At 39.6% G+C, this 19,488-nt stretch overlaps 1 protein-coding gene across 6 annotated transcripts in view; it reads left to right on the top strand.

Moving 5' to 3' along the window:
• Positions 1–2,247: 2,247 nt before the first annotated feature.
• gria1b (glutamate receptor, ionotropic, AMPA 1b) overlaps positions 2,248–19,488 on the top strand; it is an 88,426-nt gene continuing 71,185 nt past the window's right edge. For all 6 annotated transcript variants that reach the window (XR_010795432.1, XR_010795431.1, XM_066645125.1 and 3 more), the window contains exons 1-2: positions 2,248–2,632; positions 3,680–3,814. Coding sequence is in view for 4 of the 6 variants with exons in the window: in XM_066645125.1 (XP_066501222.1) it covers positions 2,527–2,632; positions 3,680–3,814 (241 nt within the window). In the remaining 2 variants the exon portion in view is untranslated. The remainder of the gene's footprint in view (positions 2,633–3,679; positions 3,815–19,488) is intronic.

Raw genomic sequence — 19,488 nt, 5'->3', positions numbered from 1 at the left:
AGAGGTTTCCTGTAACAGTAACAGCAGTCACTCTGGTTAGACAGTGGCATGAGCCTCAAACACAAGCTGAAAGAATGTTTACCTTGAGGGAAACACTTTTTAAACTCTCAGAAACAGATGGATGTGTTTGAAAATTCAAGGCACTGAATCTACAAAGATGAAGCCACAGTATTAAACCACTTTCTTTGTCTCAAGCTCAAGCTCTGTTTTCCTGTTGCAATGTTGCAAAATTTCTGTGAGAATCTTAAGTCATTTAGGCAAAATAACATCAGTGAGGTCTGATACACACTTTGATTGACTACATTTGGAACACAATAGCCTCTGCAGCTCATTCCAAATGTATTTAATGTGGTTCCAGCATGCCAGAAAATGCAGTTCCACTGCTCTTATGCGCAGCACTGGGCAGCTTTATACCTCTATAACCAACACTGCACCAGAATATCCTCTCCAATTTTATGCTTTTGTAAGTGAGCACCTTTTAAAGCAGCTGAATTCGCTTATTACTAGGGATATCTACATATTGTATCTGTTTGTACTTGGCCATAAAGGCCTATCATCTTTGGCATGAAGCATCCATTGTGTGTTTATTCATTTTCCCATGTTGATCCACAGCTCAGTTTAAACCCTGTGATTTCCCCATACCTTGCATGCCCAGATGTATTGTCTGGAATAGCAGATACTCACGACTGAACGGTGGCTTACTTTCAACAAAGGAATTAATGTGTTTTCTCAGTAAACTCCTTTTTTAATTAAAAGTCTTGGAATCTCATTTAGAGTTTAGAAATGTAAACCTCCCCTCTGTGAATCGGTGCACCTGTTCACATCAGCTTTATATGATCAACATTTATACCACATTTCAATAAAGTATAAGAGGTTTTGAGACTATAGATTACAAATAAATATAGCATAAACAAAGCAATAACAACAGGCTGAGGTTAAGGACGGCCAGTTCCTGCAGAGTTCTGCCTATTAATTTGAAGCATTTGTCCCACTTATCACGATGTGGCAGAGTCACCAATGTGCTGTCAAATCACTATTTCCAAACAGTTTATGAAAACCAACCCAAGTGCCTGTCACAGAATAATCCCTATAGTTTTGTGAAGATCCACCCACAGCTTTTATATAATGACATGAAATCTGAATCATAATGAGTTCAAATTCTCATTAACTCATTCATTCATTCATTGTCTGTAACCGCTTATCCAATTCAGGGTTGTGGTTGGTCCGGGGCCTACCCGGAAACTCAGGGCGCAAGGCAGGAACACAGTCCTACACAGGGCGACACACTCTCACACATTAACTCTCACACTCGCACCGTTTCTCATTAATTTAATTTCACAATCATAAGCAGGTGGCGCAGCAGGTAGTGTCGCAGTCACACAGCTCCAGGGACCTGGAGGTTGTGGGTTCGATTCCCGGTCCAGGTGACTGTCTGTGAGGAGTTGGTGTGTTCTCCCCGTGTCCGCGTGGGTTTCCTCCGGGTGCTCCGGTTTCCTCCCACAGTCCAAAAAACACACGTTGGTAGGTGGATTGGCGACTCAAAAGAGTCCGTAGGTGTGAATGTGTGAGTGTGTTCCTGCCTTGCACCCAATGAAAACAGGTAGGCTCTGGACCCACCGCGACCCTGAATTGGATAAGCGGTTACAGATAATGAATGAATGAATGAATGAATACTGTTACATTACTACTACTAGTAGTATTACAACTGTAATGCTATATTTAAACTTTTAGTAGTACACAACTATTTTTACTGCTGCTTCTAATTCTGTTGCTACTCCTATTTCCTATCTCTTGCTTACACTATCACTACAGATACAGGCTATTTGTCATACGGCTCCTACTAGTATATTTAATGTTATAAATACTACTTACTGCTTCACCTACTGCTACCATTGCTGCAAGTGCTACTACTACAGCTACTCCTGTTACTATGCAATGCAGTTCTGATTTCACGACTATGTAATATGTGATATTACTATCAGTGCTGATCATTTAAGGACATTGCAGCTACTTGTAGCAGTCCATTACTGCAAGTAATATTGTATATTGTGCGATTTTAATTAATTGATTAATTATTTTTATTATTATTTTGTTGTATATATTGTATATATATATATGCTTAAGCTTAGGCTTAACTGTTAAAGCCTGTTTCTTGTGTTTACGGTCGGTCTGTGTGAATGGTACAGTCTGTTCTGATAAATTGCGCCACTCGCCTCGCAGCTATCCATTCCCAGTATCTGTCTGTGCTACAGGAGCGCGCGTGGTGGCGTTTGGGTTCTGTTGCTCGCACATTTTCCACTCTGTCCGTGCCCCTGGAGCGAGCGAATTTCCGCGCGTTGTCTGTGTGTGTGTGTGAGTGAGCGAGAGAGAGAGAGAGAGAGAGAGAGAGAGAGAGAGAGAGAGAGAGAGAGGCGCGCAGGGAGCTCCAGCTCGTCGCTTTCTCTCTCGCGCGCTCGCTTGGCGGATGGTCGGCGGGATTCATGCGCGCACTCGGGCTGCTTCTGCGCCGCCGATGCACGAGCAAATATGCCGCGAAGCTCGGTGCTCTTCATCCTCCTTCTCCTCCTCTTCTTCTTCAGCGGGCTGCTCGGGCTCAGCTCCAGTTCCAGTTTCCCGAGCAACATCAACATAGGTGAGTGCACGAGGTGGGCGCGAGCGCGCGCAGCACCTGCGTGAAGATATCCGGTCTGCTCGCGCGCTTCAGAAGTTTCCCAGCGCGGAGTGGACATGACAGTAGGGATTTTGAGTTCGACCTCGGTGAACGCTCTTAACACTTATGTGGTTTGTTGTTGTCTCCTGCTCTACAAAGGACTGCTTGTGTTGCTGCGGAGTCCATATTTTTGTCAAAATAAATAAAATGTTCGTATTTGAATTGAATTGTTCGTAATTTTATGGATACACATCCCATTTACACCTGCAAAACTCACCTCTTTATAGTATTTATGCTTGAAATACGAATCAGGTTTTATTCAGCTTCCATGCCAGTTCTGTGGACGTAAACAACGAACCTGCAACGTATACACATTTAGCGAAATCTATTATGAATTTGCATTTCATAACATTAGTATTTTATTCACACACAGTTACTGTCGACATTACTTTTAACTCTTTACATAGGTCTATGTAGGTCTATGGCTTGCAGATAACTTTTAAGGACTGTGGTAGTATGACGACTATTAATTTACATAACAAACAAAGCCCCAAACTTTAGCGTAATCACCGCTAAAGCTGCAATGGTGCAATATGATGTAGTTAGCATTGTCTTTCATTAGCATACTGTATGCTGTGGATATCGTTCAAACTTTACTAGACAGATTTAGAATCATGGGCATACACCGATTTATGAAAGCAAATATTCAAATCTCCCAAGGATAAACCATAATATATTACTTGTGTAAAGCACCACTAATAAGAGCCATTTGGCTGCATTGTAGCCAAACCCTCACAAATTAGGATTTCAGTAAATTCTTAGACTTCTCAATTTCTAATAACATAATCAAAGAGAAGCCAGCCCAAAATTGTATTATATCCTTGAATTACCCTCATTTCTGGTGCCAAGCCATATTTAGCTTATGTAGCTACAGTGTTGTAAGATATAGTTCTTCAGATCGGCTTTAGACAGTCTGTTTATGTTTGCTTTCTGCTGAACAACTCATTTTTTCCATTTTTCTCTCCACAGGGGGTCTGTTCCCAACCGACTCCCACGAGTATGAAGTGTTCCGGTTTGCACTCTCTCAGCACCAGGAGGTGCCCAAACTGGTACCACAGGTGGACATGGTGGACACGGGCAGCAGCTTCGCCATGACATACGCATGTAAGTCTAGAAGACTGGCTGACTCGAAAAGGCGGTGCTGTTACATGAGGGGCATAAGCATGGGGAGGCTTCTGAGAAATAATTAAGAAATGAAATGTCATAGTTATGAATTTAACTTAAGTGGACCTACAGGATCAGTCAGGAGGTTTCATGGCTCAGATACCTGGTTTAGGAGGTATGCCTGAATAGGAAAATCACCAAAGTGGACATCAGTGATGGAGATGCCTGGTCAATAGTTATTCTAGCTCTATTGCTGGGTATAATATGTTGAAGTGGTAATGGACGGCTTGCAATTAACTAAAAGGAAGATTGTTGTTTTAGATTTGGACTACAGTGGATATTTTTGTGATTACATATGCAGCAGAGGTATACCGTTTTTCAAATTTCAGTGCCAGTTGTCCAATCCTCACTTAATATGTATAAATGCAGAGGAATGTGAGGAAGCTGCTATCTTTGAATCTTTAAGCACACTCACTTATCAGACCAAACAAATCAGATATCCCTCTGATCTCTGAAAAAGACATTAGAGGCTTCCGCTGTCGTATTGTTGGGAAGATTACAGCGTGATTTGCTTAACATGAAGAATCTTTTTACATCAAAAGGGATGGTGTTTGTGGAGCGTGAAGGCGAGAGGTGCGTTGGTGCGTTCCGAATCCCGCTGATATTAGCAGCTCCTGACAGCCAGGATGATGACAACATCCTCACCCAGGACTCGGCTGGCAGTGTCACTCAGCGACAGCTTCTTGTTTGATGTCTGAGGTTGACTCAGGAAACTGGCATTATATATTTCAGCTCCAGCCAGAGACTGACTGAGTAGTGTACGACCCCCATCCATGCAGTGTAAGAGGCCCCATGATCAAGGAGGATTTATGATGATTCAGATATACAGACATATATATGACATCTGTAAGAATGAATGAGGTGAGTTTAGGATGCGTGTGTTGTATTTAGAATGGTCTATCTGTCTGTGTCTGGTAGATGCGCAATCGGAGAATGGTCTCATTTCTGTTGTAAGCCCAGTTCCCCAACAGACAGCAGCATTCCAATGCTGGCACTCTGGATCGTTCTGTACCATATGGTGGCCAAAAGAGTGAAATGACAGCAGGATTAACAAAACAAACAAATGCCAGGAACATGACTGCATTTAACAAAAACACAAATGCATTAAGTAAAAACTTAACATTAACAAAAATTAAATATTTATTATTGTGCATTTGTGGATAAAAAAAGCTCACATCTTTGCAACATTCATGTTTAAAAAAATTATCACTTGAGTTACCACCAAAAGCTTTCCTAGCCACTAGGGATCAGTGTGTTCAACATGCAATAACTGTGATCTAACATTTTTCTAAAATGGCCCAGAACAAAAACCGCCAAAATGATATGTCCGAAGAGTAACATATTGTCACATTCATGTCCTGCTTACAGATGGTACAGATTACAGATGGCTGATTTTGGACAAACTTAAACACAACCTACTGAGAGATTACTGCACACTGTCTTTTGAGTCACTACTAGAGGTAGTGTACCAGTATGGAAGGATCTGAACAATACCACCACAGAAGTCTGGATTGAAACCCGTTAAAGTAAATAACTGTAGCAGGAGTAATGTACAGGTCTTTTCGCTGACTATGCAGTAAAATACTTACAAATCCACATTTATAAAGGAAAAAATATTTTCTGTTGGAAGTGTAGTGATTTGGCCGTGTTGCAGAAAAGCGTGCTACAGTGACATGGAAACCAATGTAATATCATAATAAAAGGACACATTCAACATAGCGTTTCGTTTCTTGGACCATTATCACATATTAAAACTTCCAACAAGACGTGGGCCGTTTATAAAAAAGAGAGCATGGGTAGAACAAATACATACTAGTCAAGTCAAGAGAGTGTTTATTGTCATTTCAGCTATGCACAAGTACACAGTAAAACACACCATAATTCCTCCAGGACCAGTAAACAATAGAACCACAGGTATGGCACAAAAAACACACTGTTTTGGTTTTGAATGCTTTGGGCTTTATAGGCAGTGAAGTTCTTCATGCTTTATTTGATTCACACACTGAGTATGCCCTCAGATGATTGAGCTTCTCTGTTGCCTGCTGGGCTATAGGAAACTAAACAAAATTATCTTTTGGGGCTGGGGAGATGTTTGTGTGTGATTGATCCAGAGGGTGATCTTGTGAGGTGTGAATTTGAATTGTGTTGGGAGGGAGAGAAAGTAAGCTTCAAAGCAGAGTAAGCATCTGTATGTGTGAAGTGTGAAAGCAATTATATGGAGCTAATTACCTCCATGGCTTTTTCCGAGTCTTCTCAGTGGGGTATCTTGACAGAACATGGTTTCCATAGCATAGCGCAGATTTTGTGCACTTAGAGGAGACCGTGGGAGGACACCGGAGCACCCGGAGGAAACCCGCGTGGACACGGGGAGAACACTGTTGGAAATATAATTACTAAAATTGGAAGCATACATGATGGTCTGCCTTGCCCTGTCATTATCTGACATTAGGTTACATAATTAGTCACACATTTTGGCAAATAAGAAACATATTTTCTTTAAGATTGCATTTCATATTAACAAAGTTCAGTTAGTGGAACAGCTTCTATGATGCCAGCTCAGCACACCATCACACTAAAGCAGTTGTTAGAGATCTAATTTGATGCAATTCGTTCAGTTTCTTATATAAAAAGCATATTTAAAAGAGAACCATGATTGAAAAGCATATCTCCAAGAAGATTGTCTTCTTTGAAGAAGTGGCACCTGGCAGTAGGCATTTTTGTAAACACTTGTGGTGCATTCTGTCACTAGAAAATAGAATTGAAATTGAAAATACATTTTTGGAAAGTAGATTTAAGGGCAGTGTTTCCTGTCGGTGTGGTAATTTCAAATTAAACAATGAGTTAAATGACCAATCCCTTTAAAAAAAAACCTTGAAGATTCATAACAGACTTTATTGTCACATTTACCTGACCGTCTTGCATCCCAGCAGCTCCATTAAATGAACATGTAGAATAGACATCAAATGGAAAATACCCCCACAAAAATGTATTATAACTATTGCTCATTATATTCAACAATATAAACTCAAGATATTTTGAATTTAACAATGTAGGCTGGAATTATAATTGCACATATTTATAATATGAAATTTGCATTTTGAGTATAAAATTGATAACGTTCAGCTTCGGTTATGAAGTATGATTAAAAAAGGCAGAACAGTGGTCTTTAAAGCCCATCAAAATGAAATTTTGCCCCTGATAATAGTTACTCTGTTTTATATGCTGTGCCAGTAGCTATCAGGCCAGTCCAGGGAGACTGAGAGCTATCAGAAAGAGGAGAAAAATAAAAAAGGGCTTTCAGAAGCATGATTAGAAAGGAGGTTCGTCTAGTTCGCTGAACTTATCTGCCATAGCTGCAAATATTTATCTGTTTGTTCTGCTGAGAAACAAGCACACAGACTTGACAAAAAATATGTTTGTCATCTATAACTAGCTCACCACTTTTAGCATGCAGTTGAAGACGAGATTCTCTGTTTTATTTACTTTGTGCTGTTGTCTTTGTGCTTAGGTGCTTTGAAGCTAGTCTTCCAGTTTCATATATCAGTGCTAGACAAAAATGCTGTTTACCAAGAGAACTTGCTGTGCTCTATTATGCATTCTATTGTAAGTGCTTGGGAAATGCCAATTCATGCCCTGAAAATGTCATCCACACAGTATAGTGGCTGGTGCAGTAAAATAAACGGCTGTTAAACCTAGTAATTTCATGCTCATTTCACTTTGTTTGTGTGGGCATGATGTGCTCATTGGTTGCTGTCCTTCCTGAACTTGGTTCCTTAGCAAAAGATTAACTATTAAATAGATACAGATATGCAAATGAAGGGTATTAGTCACAGTGCCCTGTAGTGAAGATACGCATTATCATAATCTGTCATTGAAGATGATTAAAAGAAAAGCAACACGTTCATACATAACCAATGTGCCGGCCAACGCACAAATTTATGTTACACCAAGATGTGAATATTAAGTAGCATTCTCTGTGGTCATGCCAATTAAAACCTTATCAAATTTGCACATGCACAACCTACATTTCTTGTTCGTGTGGCAGCCACAGTGTCAGAAATCAGCCTCGTCACTGTCTGTATTATCATAAAAATCTTTGGTCGAGCATGTGTCTTCCAGCTGAGATGAGGCCTTGGCAATGTCTAAAATGACCTGATATGTGTCACAGAGCAAGCAGGGGTATAAATACATGAAGGGTACTGCTTATGCTAACACATGCAGCGTGCAGGTTTGCTGTGACAGTTGCCTGAGAGGGCTGCCTAAGTGGCCGTGTCTCTGAGGAGCTCCACTAATCGTTCAGCGCAGCCTGGCTCTGCCACGTTCATTTAATCTATTATTCATTGCATCATAGCTAAAGTGATTATTTTCCGAAGTTAAGACGTGTACATATGCGGCAGCGCTCCTCTACCTCCTCTCCCGCCTGGCAGAAGTAGAAGGGGAGTGCAGTTGTTAAAAATCCATTTATGCAGGGAGGGGATTGGCAATATTTAACTGGAGTAGGACAGGTGCTCTCAGGGGGAGTGAGGCGGGGAGCTGAGAAGTGATCAGAATTACCATATCAAGGAGAGTATAGCATATTCTGATGATAGAAAAGGACAGTGTGTTTAATAATGGGATACTAGTGTTGTTGCATTAATTGTATGGTTCTCAGTTGTAGTATTATTTTCAAAAAGGCATTGTGTATTTTTATTTTCATTTTTACAATTTTTTGTTATAGATCATGGGGCATAGTATACCTTGAAATATGCAACAGATTCAGAGCTCCTATGACTAAGAAAGGAGGCAGTATCAGAGGTTGTTTCTCACATATGTCCTCTCACCCAAAAAAATCTTCCTAATTTTAGTAATTATCAATTCCACCTCTAGCTAGGACTCCTCCAATCACACTCACACTCCCAAAAATAAATATATTAGTATTTGGCACTGTTTATTTCAGATAAGTACTTGTTTTAATTAATGAGAAAATAACCAAAGGACTTTTATGTGTAGAAAAATAAATATAGAGATTTGTAGGACATATGCTAATATATTTTTGCATTTGATATATCATGCTGGGTGCGTTAAGATTACTTCAGTGAAGCAACAAGGAAGCATAAAAATCAATGAACGAAAAACTGGAGAAACATTTGGAAAAGTCTGGGAGTGATTCAGAAATGAAGGAGCTGCTGGACACCACGTTCTGTATAACACGGCTTTCATGGCAAGTGTGGTTGTGGCCCATGTGTGCCAGGGAAGGACTGTTTGAGTGGCACAAATGCCCTTTCTGCTCAAGTACCCTCTTCACTGGCAGTTATAATTGTCTTTAATATGGCTCTGCTTTGTCTGGATTTGGTAATAGAGCTAGTGTGATGGTTTGGTTTCACAAGTTGAATTGCTCTTGCGTGCTGTCTCTGTACTGCTGTACCCCTGCCTGAGGAGATTTTCCTTCAAAAACAAAAGCTAACATGCAAGCTAGCATCACCTTAGGTCTGGAAATCCCATCAGAAGAGCACGGATGGTCTTTGTAACACATTTTCACATTGCGTAATGTGACTATCCCAACAAATGACATTAAATGAGGCTAATACCTGGCTAAATAAAATTTGTATTATTGTGAAAAATAAAAGCAAGGCTAAAACAAACTGAATGTAAAAGTCCATTGGACAGCATAGTGAGTAACAGTGTAGCATTGTATAGTGTACACTGGAGATTAAGGTTCAAATCTTTATTGAGACAGTAATAATGGTATTTCTGTCTGCCTTGGGAAAAACCTAACTTTGTTTGGTTTCTTATGAATCATGGTTACACTGTCTCCTCTGACAAGAATGTCTCTAAATTAAATTAAGTTCATTTCGCTCAAGCTCCTGCCTCCAGAATATCTTTGCATGTGACGCAAAGCCCAAAAATATAACCAGTGGAGGTATATTTCACTGAGTGCGAAAACAGCAACATAGTACTAAAGGAAGGTGCCCTTTGTTCTGAGTGGATTGTCTGCTACAGTTGGAGCGATAATTTTCACCTTCAACACGATACTGTCTCACAGATCATTGAAGCTACAGCCCCTGGAGACCCTCAGGAATTGTCAAGTCTCACAAGATACAGAAAAACCGCAATTGCTGAAAGCTGTTAATTAGAGCTACTCCTAATATCACATTGCTATTTTATAGCTGTGTGCTACAGTTGCGATATGACTTCTTGTGTAACTCGTCTCACACTTAACATTTCCTTGTGACATTTAAAAAGTACTCGTTTTGTTAAGAATTCTGTCAAGTCATATCTCATCCATGTGCTTTCCTGGCCGGAGGATGACTCTGCCTTTTGTTACAGTGGGTACACCTAAACTGAGCCAATCTTTTATCGGCCTGAAAATTGGGAACTATGCATGGACAAATGATGCGTTTGTATTTTGGTCCATTAATTCTGCTGACTTATTCATTTTGGAAAACAGCCACTATGTAACAGAAATGGGTGTAAATAATACTATATGGCCAGAATATTTAAACACTTGCTCACCCAACATTTCTTCTGAACACAAGGGTATTAATAGGGATGCTTAATACTAAAGGAATATTGCTGTAAGTGATGTTAATTTGGATCACAAATGCCACACTTACTAATTCAGAATTGGATGCAGCTTCACCTTTCTAGAAAACACAGATCCACTGATCCAGGGCCTAGTACTAAATCTGTTGCCAAAGTTTGGCATTGGGCATGTTTATGTGCATGTATGTGTAGAATAATTTCCATACTATATCATACTTATCTATAAGTGTGTGGACACTGCTTACAGTCAGTCATGTGTACTATGTACTATGAAGCTTCCCCTTCAGGGCTGCTAAGAACATTTCAGGCGAATAACACTGTTGAAATTTAGAGTTGCAATTTTTTTGGTAGTTGAAAAATCTGTTGATTATTTTTTCACTTGTAGATTAGTCAATTATTAAAATGAAAGAAAAACATTTAAGGTGGAATGGGGTTGCGAGTTTGTAATTATGGTTAGAATGTGCTCTTTTAGCAGGAGATATCTTGTTTGTCATTGACAATTAAATAAAACAGCTAAAACTGCAGATTTCAACAGCATTTTCTACAGGTAGATATCTTCACTGTGGCGTGTTGAGATCTACCGACATTTTAAAAGCTTTTCACTGCTACAGCTCCTCTCCTGAAACTGTAAGTGATTTTCAAAAACAGAACCTTATAGGTTTACAGCAGTTTTTAATGGCAGAGTTTTAAAGGACACTGTGCTCCGGGTGTAAACAGTCAGGACACAACAGTGTGTGTTTGGTTTGGTGTTTCCAAAGAAGGTTTGAGTGTAGACGGTTGAAAACTGGTGTGCAGGTGGTCAGATTAGTACTGAAAAATGGGAGTTGGTGTTGTGGACTGGGTGATGAGAACATTTGATACTATCAGTTAATTTTTATCTGAGGGAGCCTCTGTAAAAAGGGATTTAATAGAATTAGTCAACAATGTTAAATCCAACAATGCTATGTCCATAAATAGTTGCATCCCTACTTAAAAAGTGGTGAAGTTGTTTTTCTTGTTCTTTTTCCAATGGAACTTTTCAAACATCAGTAGAACTTATCATTTTATTATCTACCAACAAACCATTATTGTTCATTGTGATTTGGGTTCATCTTTCTGATGTGAGTCATTGAAAAGATATCCGGGGCCAAACAGACAGGGCACCTGCAGTGGCATAAGGCTTTATGACAGCCTGTGCAGGGCATTCATCTGATTTGGCCCACTCTGCCCTTGTTTCTACACATATTAGTCCCTTTATCACCCAGACAGGCAGCCAAGCCAGATGTCCATAGCATGTCAATCAGCAAGGCTCCAAAAAGGCCCATTGAGTAAGCTTACGTCAGACCAACACGCAGAACAAACAGCGCTTTGTGGGTCCTCCCTGTGGATTATATGGCTGTTCTAAGGGGTACTGAGCGGGTGTTACCTGCTCACTATCTGCAAAGGTATACTTGACAAGTGGCAGAATGCTTCAGAGAGAGAATGTGTCTTGATGTAAAGGGGTATCCTGGATGAGGGGCCTTCTCTCTTGTCCTCAGCTATGGGTCATAATCTGATATTGTCACTCTTGGATCAGCTGCATGGCCTTTAGCAAGAACTTGCAGCCCTCAGAGGATTTCAAAATAAAACCCTGTCAGCCAGTGAGGGCTGTGTTTGGCTCTTGCAGTGTAGGTTGGCTTGGGGTGGTTCATTGTTGATTGCGTATGACAGGGATCTCATTAGCCTAATGCAGTTGGCCACTAGGAATAAGAACATGTCCTGAGGGGATCATGAAGGCAGCTGGAGATTCAGAGTGAGAAAGATCACACATGTTTATCTCATGATGTATGTCTCTGAGGGACTTGGTGACCTTTGTCTCTCACTGATATCATGTGATGAATAAGATGGGTTAGCTTTAGTAACACATCAACACTAAGTGGCACAGTTGCTTAGAAAGAAGCCCTTATGGCCGCAAGGGACACACATTTAATTGGTAATGGTTCTGTTTGAATGATATGTGATGTGGAACAAATTCATTTTGTAGACTATGTACAAAATTAAAAAAAGTTGGGACAGTTGGTAAAATGCAATTAAAACAGAAAGCAGTAATTTGTAACTCTACTTTAACCTGTCTTTAAATGAAAACAGTACAAAGACAAGATAATAGCTTCTCAGCTTCAGTGGTGTAAATCATGTTGCCACTAGACTCTGGAGCAGTGGAAATGTGTTCTGTGGAGTGATTAATCATGTTTCTCCATCTGGTAGTCTGGTGGATGTGTCTGCATTTGGCAAATACCAGGAAAACCTTACCCACCTGACTGCACTGTGTACATTTTTGTGGCCTGTGGCCCTTAGTTCCAGTGAAGGGAAATATTAATGGTTCCAGCTTTGTAGCAACTGTTTGGGAAGGTCGTGAAAACTGTTCTAGCATGACTGTGTCCCAGTGCACAAAGAAAAGTCCATAAAGGCATGATTGTTTTATTTTGGTTTATAACAACTTCAACAGAGTGCTGGTCTCAACCCAATCAAACACCTTTGGGATGAACTAGAATGAAGATTGCCAGTGCCAGTCCATCACAGGGCCTCACACACACACTCAGTCAGACTTATGCACACTTTTGAATAATCAGTACACCAAGCAGCATGTGCCTTTGGATTGTTATAGGAAACTGGACCTCTCCCCCCTTATGCAGACACAGGGAGGACACACAAAACCTCCTCACAGACAGAGACCTAAGGCGGGGTTTGAATAGAAAAACATGGGTTCCCTGCAGCTGTGTGACACTGACACTTGTGTGTTTGTTGATTAAACTGAATTGTTTACAGCTTTCTGTTTATAATAACACTAGTTTTATTTATGTATTTTTTAAATTTGGGTTTGTAGACTATATACTAAGCCAATTTTGTATCCTCCAAAACCCAAAAATCTAGCAACCTACAGGGTTTGTTTTTTGTTACTCTACAGTAAAAACAAATGCTCATTAATCATAACTAACTAGCTACTAGCAACACCCTGTTTAAGATTTTGAAAACTGATTAATTGACTCAAGTTTGTGGACCACTACAATAGAAGTAAAATACAGACTTTACTGATTCCCGAATACCATTTTTAGTGCCTCGGAGCTTCAACCTGGATATTGGAACTGAATATTGGCTCACAACATGGCTTTGCTTGCTATTTATGCTCGCTAACCTGCTAACTAGCTCGTTAACTAAGGGCACAGAGTATACACAATTTAACCAATTTAACCATTAGATTTGCTCTAATTTCAGGCACAAAGCTGACAAAATGAACTGTGGCGTCACCTCGCTTTGTTGTAATTGTGTTGTTTTAGCATGTTAGGCTGTTTAACTGAATATCCGAATATCAGAATTAGAATCTGAATACCTACCCAATGAACAAATATCTGAATATCTAAATACTTGGGGCCAGCCCAATTGTTCAGAAAATCAGTGCACAGTGCCTGTTTTAAAATGAAGGCTCCCAGCATGGCTCCACCCGCTGAGTTGTTTGCTAACTCGTGCATACACGGTGCCACTAAGGGCACAGAGTGTACAGGAATAAACCAGAGCTTCATGGAGGTGTTCTAATTTGAGGTGTAAAGCTGACAAAATGAACTGTAGCTTTGCCATTAGAGTAGGTCACTGTTTTAGGCTTTGTTTAAGACTTTTATGTTCACAAGGCTGAATACATGTGAAATGGAGGGTTGCCTTTATCGATAACAACATTTATCCAAAAAACAACTATTTGAATCTCAGAATTATAAACTTAATTTCTACCAAATTAACAATAAGACGAATATTCTGGCCCTATTCAAATTCTGCAAACAATCTCATCCATTCATTCATTGTCTGTAACCGCTCCAATTCAGGGTTGTGGTGGGTCCAGAGCCTACCTGGAATAATTGTGTATATTTGACATAATATACAATATTTAGGAGTAATGTCAAAAGGAGTGCTAAAGGAATAAGGAGTGCTGTCTGATATCAGAATGTAATTGGGTATCAGATGTTGTGATTTCAGGTGTCTGATATTTGAGGTGTCTGTTGGATGACATGTACTCTGGAAGAACACAGTGTTTAAGATATACTGAGATAGTGTGCTGAAGCGAGTATACCAGTGGCTGGCACACTGCACTGGGTACTATACTGTTGCTCTCCACACAGCAGACAAGGGTACCAGCCTGAGCAGATACAACATGATCAAATGACCCTGAACAAGATTTCTGCAATGGCATTTGTCTATAACATGGTTAAATAATTTGTTTGGATAAAAGCATCTGCAAAAATGTTATCTATATATTTTCCTTTTGCTAATTAAGGGTATTTATAGTGCCACAAATCCCATAGTAGTTTCCTTTACTTAGCATTTGCAGAGAATCTTGGTATAACAGAGCTTTGGTATAATTTGATATTTATTTCTCACCCTTCTTAAAAAAAAACTTGTGTTTGTTAGTAGTAGAGGATGGGTGCAAAATTATAAATTATAAAAAAAAACCACCATTTGCAATGCTTTTGTTGTTTCTAGACTTAGAAACGAGACCAAACGTCAGATGTAGAGACATTAAGCTGCAGACACAGAATGTAAATTATATGTAAATGTAATTAGTTGAGGAAGTCATTGTAAAATGAAATATGTAATTATGTAATTACATTTGAATATTATAGCAAAAATGGCAGTAATAACTCTTCTGAGAATTGATGGGCAAAGTTATTATCTGCAGCAACTGGATGAGCAGAGTCTTTGTGCAAAGTCATGGTCAGCTCTAATACCAGATCTGTCTGGGGCATTATAAATGGTTGTGATCCATATCTAATCTGTGCAGTATACAGTGGTGTGCAAATGTTTGTGCATCATTTTTCAAACGATATGTGTTGTTGATTTTCTAAGTGAAACTTTTTTCTGAGAACAGAAAGTATACAACGGCACAATTAACATTTATGTTTTGAATTTCAGATACAAACTTAAGATAAAAATCTTTCAAATGACTGTCTGCAGATGCATTATGTGATACATAAACAAACATAAAATGTAGAAACCAGCATTAAGATATATACCATATATATTAACCTTACCAAAGAATATAATATCTTTCATTTGGTCACAGATACTGTAAATATTTATATGCTAAATTCCATAAATGTGTGTGTGTATGTGTGTATGTGTGTATATATATGATTACAGTTTTAATCATTTTACAAAAGTTGGCTAATGCAGCATTTGGCATATTTATTAAGGATTCAGGGCATCAAACCTTAGTCTGCCAAGTGGAGGGCAGTGGTGATACTGACCATGCTGTACCAACTGGGATGTTGATGTTACTCTCAGGAAATTCAAAAAGGTCTTCTTCCTTCTCTGTCTGTATCTGAAAACAGGGTATGTATCTAGAGACAGAATAGGTGCTGCCAGAGACAACCAATGCAGGCGCTTTCCTCAAATCTCCGCAGGGGAGCCTGGAGATCAGAGGGATCGCTCACCTCTGCTCCAGTCTGTCGCAAACATCGCAGCATCGGCAAGATCGCCTCGGGCCGAAAGCTGTTTTTCCCGCTCTCTGACTTCAATGCACATTCGACCCTGTGTGCACAATCACACAGCCCTGCAAGAATCACACCCTGCCAATCTCTTCCAGCACCACTGCTTCTGGAATATGTTAAATCACATTCTTCTATCCGACATTGGAAAAAGAAGGACTGATTAAAAAAAAACAGCTTTGGCACACGCATGGAAATATACCATTATCTTTTCAAATGATGGAGATAATGGCTCTGTGCAGCCACATGCTGCTGTTTTATCTCCCGAGAAAGAGATATGTATCTCGAAGTAATGACAGAACATTTGTTAATTTGTGCTATCAGCACGGTGGCTGGGGGAAAGCTGCTGATTTGTATGGAGGATGATGTATGAATGGAGCTGAGGGTGGTGGGTGGAGAGTGAAATAGTAGAGACTTGCTGCTAGAGAAGCTATTCCCAGGGGAGAGTGGGTTGTTGTGCTTTGTTTTGAAAGTTTGCTTTTGCCTGGAGGTTAGATTTCCAGTTCATATGTGTCAGTGTAGTAGCACAGTCTTCATTCACATTGCTTTGAGCCCACAGGGAGTGACATGACTCAATGCAAATGACAAGACACTCTGCCGCAGTGATAGGATTAGCAGGTCAAGTGTAATGCCTCCGTTTGAGAGAATGAAGCAGCTTCAGTGTAGCATTAAATCTATTTTTACTGATATAAGGCACATTGATTGGGCTAAAAATAGAAGCTCAAATATGCCAGTAATGCTTAAAATAATAATACAGACAAAAATACATGTCTAAAAATGGCCGTCCTTTAAAGGTTCTTTCATAAGACAGTGCTTAAATATAGACCCATCACACTTAAAGGATCCATTTTAATGCTTAAACGGTGCTTTTTAGTTCAAAAAATCCTTCTCTTTATGGGCACCCTTTAAATAATTTTGACGCTGTTTACATTGAGAGTCAGTTAGTGTATTTTCTACTGCACAGATTGAAAGAGGATGATGGAAATATACGTACTATGGCAAAGATAATAAAAAATTTGGAAGAAAATATTCTGGCAGGCTCATTCGGTGGGTTTGAAATGTCTCAAGTGTGTGAAGAATCGCTCTCAACACACACGATGGCTATGTTCTCTTCTTATCTTGTTGAAAAAGGCAAAGAGCGTGTGCAGACTCCTGCTGCTCCATCAGTAGCTCAGAGTTTGAGTTCAGTATGGATGAGTATGCTATTATACAAATCCCAAAGCATAACCATCTGTTCAAATGCAACCCTATACCTTGTCCCCTGGTGGGCACCAGTCCCAGAATTTATATCGGAGACATTATCAGAGGAAAAGGTAAAAAAATGAATACGATTGATTGGTCAGCTAATAGTCCAGCTTCAATAGACAAGCAACATAAAAAATAAATAACATAAATAGACTGCTTCAACACTAACTAGGTAGCTAACAGACACCTGCATTGACTGACATCATTATGCAGTACAGAGCAGTCCATACCTTCAAAAATTCCAAGGTCACTCCTGTTCTGCAGGAACCCTGGGCTTGGATGGTAGTAGCATAAGGCTAACACTGATCAGCTATAACATTTATCTGACCTTGTTTCTTCATTCATTTTCCATATTTATAACCTCCTCTTGCCATATTGGTGCACTTTATAGTTCTACTTTACAGACTGTGGTCTACCTGTACAGTACCACAGAGCGGGTATTATTAGGGTTGTCCATTCTCAGAACTGCAGTGACACTTACATGTTTGTGGTGTTTTATTGTGTGCTGGGGGGATGTGGGGTTGGGGGGTGGACGACTACTGATGTGCAGACTGACCAATTAAATGTTTACAGAGAAGGTTATCGACCAATAACGGTAGCTCTACAGTCAGACCGTCCAATCAGAAGATTTTAGGCTACTTCACCATGCCCCCTTCTCACTCAAAGCAAACCAAACGGAGTAAGGAGGGCGGGACTAGTTTATGAACGAAACGCTCCTCGAAGTTCTATGTAAGCTCTAGAAAAACAAAATCCCGGACGTTTGTGAAATTCCGCCCGGACATTTTTTTAAGTCTAAAAGAGAGGACATGTCTGGGTTAAAGAAGACGTCTGGTCACCCTAGCTATACTGGTAGGAGTGGATCACATACAGCAGTCCTGCTGAAGCTGTTAAAGACATCAGTATCACTGCTGGACTGATAATAGTCCACTTACCAAAAATATCTAGTCAACAGCGTCCTGTGTCCATTGATGAAGGAAAAGAGGTTATACTGTCTCTGACATTAAGTCTATCAGGTGGACCAACATGGTAGTCATAGAGTGGACGGTGAGTGGGTACAGGGGTTAAATCTCCAGCAGTCCTGAAGTGCCTGATCTACACATACACTGTCAGAAAAACTGTCACTGTGGTGGTTCCTTTTGCTGTCACTGTGGTGGTACCCTCAAGGGTACACATTCTGTTTCTTTAATTAGGGAACATAATTGTAGATTATTCTGTTGTAATCTCCTGGACGTTTTATTTTACACAGTTCTGTAATGAAAGATTACAAATATCCACCTGTCCTGTGGAGAAGAGAATGTAATGTACCTTTAGGGAACACAATGGGACTGTATTACCACTGCTGTAACTTGAAAGGTACATTTACACAGTTTGTACCTTTAGTGACAATAATTTATCTCTACCGTACTTTTTTTTTGTTTTGAGAGTGTAGCTGTCTAACTCTAACACAACCATCATTGAGATCATCTAAAAGGAGTATTTATTAAGAGAAAGTATTAATTATTAGTTACTTCCTCATTTTCACACATCTGTTTTACTATATTTGGGGTATATAACCCTAACCTTAACCCTTCTTTGTAAACACTTTGAATTACATTTGTACGAGGTGTATCATAAATGAACCAGTGCTAAAAAATTTTTTAAGTAAATTAATAATTTTACCTAATTTGGCCACAACGTCCTCCCATAATTCATTCTTTAAGGCTCATTTATACTTCCTCTGCGTACGGAATATATGCGCGTGCTTCAAGCGATATAACCGTCACATATAACCGTCACTTCTTTGCGTCAGCTTCGTTGACATGATTGATGAGCATCACACACCCAGTAGAGGGCAATTCATAGTAAAATTCATGTTCAAGGTAGAAGAACTTCTTGTTCTGTATTTAATTCAAAAATGAAAAAGGCAGCGTTTTAGATGGCAGTGATCTGTGAGGCCATTAAATACTGCGCGACATTTGGACAGAGAATTTTATTCACTTCTTTTACCAATAAGGGAAATTGATGTCAAATTTAAAATATTTTCAGATGTCCACCACGGCATTAGATAACTTGCTTTGCACACTCCTGTGCAGTACATCTGTGAGTGAAGCAGAGCGATTAGCATCACCATTCACATCTCGCAATGCCACCACGGTCTCCAGTGGTATTGCTCCGTCCAGTTCACATCCATAAACTTTCAGAAAACGTGCAAATTACATACAAAATGAATGCAGAGTACGGACAGAATAATGTTGAGTATATATGAGCCTTTACAGAGTCTAGTGATTTATTAGTGGTTTTATGTAGCGATGTATACATTTAATTTTATTTATGCTGAAGTAAGTATTAAATATCATAACTAACTCTCACTCTTTTAAC

Source organism: Hoplias malabaricus, chromosome 15 (genome assembly GCF_029633855.1).
Source record: "Hoplias malabaricus isolate fHopMal1 chromosome 15, fHopMal1.hap1, whole genome shotgun sequence".
In the NCBI taxonomy this organism is placed as follows: Eukaryota; Metazoa; Chordata; class Actinopteri; order Characiformes; family Erythrinidae; genus Hoplias; species Hoplias malabaricus.
The sequence above is the reverse complement of the archived record's forward strand: the minus strand, read 5'-3'. Positions and strand labels throughout refer to the sequence as shown.